The sequence below is a fragment of the Triplophysa rosa genome, linkage group LG19 (assembly GCF_024868665.1).
Source record: "Triplophysa rosa linkage group LG19, Trosa_1v2, whole genome shotgun sequence".
In the NCBI taxonomy this organism is placed as follows: Eukaryota; Metazoa; Chordata; class Actinopteri; order Cypriniformes; family Nemacheilidae; genus Triplophysa; species Triplophysa rosa.
The window spans coordinates 21068277-21074274 of record NC_079908.1 but is presented as its reverse complement, the minus strand read 5'-3'; the positions used below and the strand labels follow the sequence as shown (position 1 = coordinate 21074274).

General features: G+C 38.9%; 1 protein-coding gene across 2 annotated transcripts in view; it reads right to left on the bottom strand.

Moving 5' to 3' along the window:
- Positions 1–745: 745 nt before the first annotated feature.
- LOC130570156 (WD repeat-containing protein 7) overlaps positions 746–5998 on the bottom strand; it is a 59217-nt gene continuing 53964 nt past the window's right edge. For both annotated transcript variants that reach the window (XM_057360319.1, XM_057360320.1), the window contains exons 22-25: positions 5236–5422; positions 1835–1952; positions 1378–1530; positions 746–874 (exon numbers count right to left, since the gene is read on the bottom strand). In XM_057360319.1, the coding sequence (XP_057216302.1) occupies positions 788–874; positions 1378–1530; positions 1835–1952; positions 5236–5422 (545 nt within the window). In that variant the 3' untranslated portion in view covers positions 746–787. The remainder of the gene's footprint in view (positions 875–1377; positions 1531–1834; positions 1953–5235; positions 5423–5998) is intronic.

Sequence of the window (5998 nt, the reverse complement as noted above, 5' to 3'; positions counted from 1 at the left end):
GAGAGGGGGAGTGAGAGAGAGAGAGAGAGAGAGAGAGAGAGAGAGAGAGAGAGAGAGAGAGAGAGAGAGAGAGAGAGAGAGAGAGAGAGATGCAGTATGTTACAAATACATAGAAATGTGGTGTTTCTTATCGTGATTGAAGTACACATGTTTAATGAACAGCAGAAGTATGCAAATCTGAATTAAATCCATCAATCACACATGAGTCACTGTCACCTGTGGTTTGACCTCTGACCTCTTTAGATCAATGAACCTCAGGCGTCATCACTTTCAAAAGTTAATGAAGAACCAATAAATAAAACTGCTTGTTAGTGAATAATTTACGTAATTTATTTAAAAACATTTTAGATTAATCTTAATATTAATTAGATTTCTAATTACTCATTAATCAATAAAATACAAAAACACAACCTTGATATGATACCGGATGAACATCAATACAGACGTCAATTTGACCTCAGTGCTGTTTTTAAGGATAATTAAAAAGTTTGTTGTTGGAGGTACGGATGTGAACGATGAATAAACACCGCGCATTTGACACTCAGCATCTGAAGCGCTCATTTTGATCTTCAACGTTTGATCTCTCCCTTCATTTGAACAAAATAAATACAAATAAATTGCTTCAAATGTTGGTTTATAAAACACAACAACAATAAAATAGAACACTCTTTGCCCTTCCCCATTCTTTCAAAACAAAGGCTCAGTTTGTGGCTTGTTAATAATTTAATAACAGCACAACATCATTAAAACAATGTTTGAAATGTTTAAAAGTTGTACAGATGTTGTATCACCTGCAGATGGCTGGAAAACACTCCGACAGTCCTTTCTTCTTTAGAAGAGACCCTTCAATACAGTACATGATGATATCCATCACCTACAAAACACAACACAACCATAAACAATATATCAATAACACAAATAAACAACAAGTACAACACACAACATATAAACAATGTATCTATAACACAAATAAACACAACAAATACAACACAAAACACAACATATGTATAACACAAATAAACACAACAAATACAACGTATATAAACAATGTATCTATAACACAAACAAACACAACAAATACAACACAAAACACAACATATGTATAACACAAATAAACACAACAAATACAACGTATATAAACAATGTATCTATAACACAAACAAACACAACAAATACAACACAAAACACAACATATGTATAACACAAATAAACACAACAAATACAACACAAAACAAAACGTATGCATAACACAAATAAACACAACAAATACAACACAAAACACACAACCAAAGTAACTTCATATATAAAAACATATAGGACGTTTTTGATCTCAGCTGTGTGTGTGTGTGTGTGTGTGTGTGTGTAATCTGTGCGTACCTCCACCAGCAGGTCCACCACGTCAGACGGCATTTTCTCGATGAGAATCTCGATGACTCGCAGGATTTCATATTTGGCACGTGCCAGTGTCGTAGTGTGGACGTTCTGCTGCGACTGTGAACCCTGAGACTGCATCGCTGTGTGTCTGTGAACCTACACACACTCATGACAGGTAACCTTCACTTATCCACATCAAAGAATCACAGACTATAACAGAGACAGATCGAGACTGAATGTATGGTGTGAAGAATAGATGTCTGTCTGCTTCTGTTAAACACGTAAAAAACATATGAAACTGAATGTGAGTGTGTATCCAAACATGTGTTTGCTGTTGCATAAGTCAATCTGATATCGTGCGTCTGTATTTTTGTGACTTTATCAACCTGTGTGTGTATACGTGAATCTGTGTTTGTGTGCGAGCGCATCTGAGATGTGAGTGAGTGTGTGTGTGTGTTACCTCTCTTGCTATAGTCGTGATGAAGGCAGGGGGTCGGGCGGTGGCGATCAGTGAGAGGGCGTGACGGGCCGATCGGGCGGAATCAGCGCCCGGGCTCAGAGGTAAACCCATTGAGATGCTAAACACACAAATATAGAGTCAAACCGTCACGCACACGCATTATAACGTGAGGCTCAATGGAGTCACTCGCACACATCACAGCACACACACACACACACACACACACACACACACACACACACACACACACACACCGATGCACATCTGTAAGAGGCCTCATGTTAACAAATCACCCCGTGTGTGTGTGTGTGTGTGCGTGCGTGCGTGCGTGTGTGTGTGTGTGAGAATATGCATCAGGACACACACAGAGACTCATGCATGACAGCGTGTGATCAAAGTGCGTGCTGCCACTTTCATTTTCTCAGTAACATGCGTGCCTAAAACACGTTAACATGTGACAGAGGAGAAACCCTGCTGACCGGCACCTCGCTCCACCACACACCAGAGAGAGAGAGAGAGAGAGAGAGAGAGAGAGAGAGAATAAACCTGACAGCTTAACAACAAACAACCTGAAAAATTAAACACATTTAATAAATAAATAAAAATGTTTATTTTGTAGACTTTCTTTAAAATTTGTGTTCATTGAAAAGATGTTTCTGCTGATGTCATTAAGGTCGTAAGTGCAGGAAAAACGAATACTAACCAATAACATCATCATTTGATTATTCCTCCAATAAACATTCTGAAACATGTGTCATATGTGCTGTTTTTACTTACAATACAATACAAAATAATGATCATCTATAATGAGCATTTCATCATAACTCAAGGGGCATAAAGTAAAAGGTTAGCTTGATAAAAGAAGAATCATATAAGAAAAAGAATAAAAAAGAAGATAGTTTAGCACAATATTTTATTTGACCACTGTAGACTAAATTCTAAAAATTTTAATCAGATTTGTATTTTTTTGTATATTTACTATTTTTGGCAAATAAAACGTTCTAACTCTCTGTAATGAGGGAAAGATTACCTAATGCATCTTTCATCTTGAATTTCCTAAAGGGGCCATTCAGACAGAACGCATTTTTTCCATTCCAATGCGCAACTTCCCCGTTGTTTTCTATGTAAACACGCGTTTGACGGACGTGCATGACCATTTTGAAGCACCTCGCACACGAGCGCCACTCCGAGAAGTTGAAGTATTTCCATCTCGATGCGGCGCCGACACGCCTAGAAAAATGTGCGTCGCTCCCTATTTGCACGCACCTGCCGCGCGTCTACATTTAAAATAATAAACTTGCGTGCGCAAATGACGCGAAATGTGAACCGGGCTTTAGTCTGCTTGAGAGTTTGTTCAGAGGCAGATGATGTTCAAGCGGACATCTCTCCCTCGCAGCACATTCATGAATAAACCGCAGCTGTACAGAAACATGTAGTCTCATGTGTGATTGAACTCCTGAAGACATTTACACTTTGAAGTGTTATTTATGAACATTTCAATGAGAGAACAAAGAAAAGGTTTATCTGCTCATCAGGTTCTGTGAATCACCATTCAGGTGTTGAGACTCAAAGCAAAATTCAGACGATGGGGGAAAATGTATAAAAAACTATATAAACACAGTAAAGAAAATAGAAATGTCCTGGGAAAGAGATCATATTAAAATATACACACAGGCCCTGCGAGAAATCAGATTATGTATTTATAAAGTATATTTATTATTAATATATCATTTCTAAGACACTTTTTTAAATGAGGGTCAATCTAGTGTGTGTGCGTGTGTTAATGAGACTCTGAAGCCGTGAGCTCTCTCACTTTGCCAATAGCTGATCAATCACTTTGATTTCAAGAGCGATCGAGATCAAATATGAGCCACAAACAGATAGACAAAGAGAGAGACAGACATAAAGACAGATAGAGAGACAGGTGAAGCTGTTGCTATGAAAATATTCATCTCATATTCAGCATGAAACTACAAAACATGATGTGATCAATATCAGTCTTTGACAAATAAACTCCTGAAGTGATGTGGACTGATGCTGCTAAACAGAGAAAGAGGAAACGACATCATCAGCTCTCTCTCTCTCTCTCTCTCTCTCTCTCTCTCTCTCTCTCACTAAAGGTCTTGCAGTGCTGCTAAATGGATTTGCCATTTAAAAAGCAGATAGTGTTGCCCTGTTTCAGTCTGGAGGTCAGAGAAACATCCTCATGGTTAAGATGAAAAGGAAGCAACATCTCTCGCTCATTCACGTCCACTCGGTCAGCGACGAGCCGCGTCTCTATCTGCTGGTAATGACGCCTGAATAATGAGCGTCATTTGGCTCTAACGGCATTAGCACGCGCTACACGAGAAACGCAGACATATTTGTACTCATAATACATTTTTTAGGGATCAGGTTTGGTCTTAATGAGGTGAAGGCGGGCTGGGGGGGTTCCAGGCTGGACGGTAACCTTGTTTAAGAGAGTTCGGGCGTGGAGGTTAAGGTCCAGACATATGGGTTTCCTCTTACGGATCGAGGTCTCCGCCATCCTGAGGAGGAGACATCATTACATCATATTAATGGCCTCCAATCAGATTAAACCCTGCCTCTCGTCTGTCAGCGGGTCACAGCAGCAGCGCACGGAGGGATGAAACCTGGAGAAACCGACCGACCGACCGACGGGCTGTGAAGGATTTTCACCCTGTCCATGTGTGCTAAGAAATGCCTCTTTTTATTTGATGCCAAATAAAAAATATTCCTTCATCTTGAGGTAAAACGTGTTTAGTTATAGTTATCGTGAAATAAAAAAGTTGAATTAATCTTTATATTGAAAAAAGAAAGCATTTCTTTGTCTTGAATTGAACAAATATTTCTTTATAACTGAAATCAAAATCTAAAAAATTTTTTTTATTGAAGTAAAAAATATTTAGTTTTCTAAAAACAAGCAATATTTCTTCATCTTGGATTAAAAATAATTTATTTATTTAATACATTTCTTTATCTTAAAATTGATTTTTTTCAGGTTGAAATAAAAAAATATATATATTTTTTAGAGATTATATAATTATAATTCTTCATTTTAAAATAATAAAACTTTCGATATTAATTTATTTTAAAATTAAAAATATTGTTTTATCTTGAAATTGTTAATTTTAAAACAATAAATATCACATGATCACATGACTTGAGTAACACTGACTCCATATAACCAGACAGCAGCGCAGCTCACTACAGTTTCTCTGTTCAAGCCTTGATTTCAACATTCAAAGTCAATGTACTTTCTCAGGTTTAGTCCTGTATTGACCTGGCTTTCGATTCGCACCTGAGTTAAAAAAACAAACATCCGCACCGAACAAACGAATCAAACTCTGACGTCAAACTGATTCAAACACCCACAAAACCTTTCGTGTGTGTGTTCTCACTTGGAGAGCTGTTTCTCAGCATCGGCGCAGAGCTCCAGCAGACCCATGAGAACGGCCGACACGTCCATATACGGCTCCCACACAGTAAACCCTCGACCAATCAGATCGATCGCTGTGCGGCGGATGGTGCTGTGGGAGGGCAGTTTGGGACTGGGCGGCTGCAGGAGGAGAAACGTCAATGCTTTACCTGAGAGAGAGAGAGAGAGAGAGAGTTATTAATAACCACAGTGCTGATGTATTGATCAGATCAGTTATCAGGTCTGTCTGCAGGTGCTTAAATTGATGCTAAGCTAATGTAGCTCCAGTCAAAACATAAAACATCAAATACACACAGCGGAGAGTATCAACACATATGCGAGGTGCGACATTGATTGTCAAAGTGATGACATGTACAAACCATTTATAGTTCTCACCGTACACCGCACGCACGCACGCACGCACGCACGCACGCACGCACACACACACACACACACACACACACACACAGGCTTTGGGTGACTATCCCCGTGGGGACAGTCCATAGGCGTAATGTTTTTATACTGTACAAACTGTATATTCTATCCCCTATCCCTAACCCTATCCCTAAACCTAAAGATCATAGAACACTTTTTGCATTTTTAGATTTGTAAAAAATATTGTTCTGTACAATTTATTAGCTTTTGTGCCCATGAGGACCTCAATTTTGGTCCCCACGGTGACACGAGTCCCCATGTGTTGGTGTGTATTCAGGTTTAGGTCCCCACCGGGATATACAAACATGAAC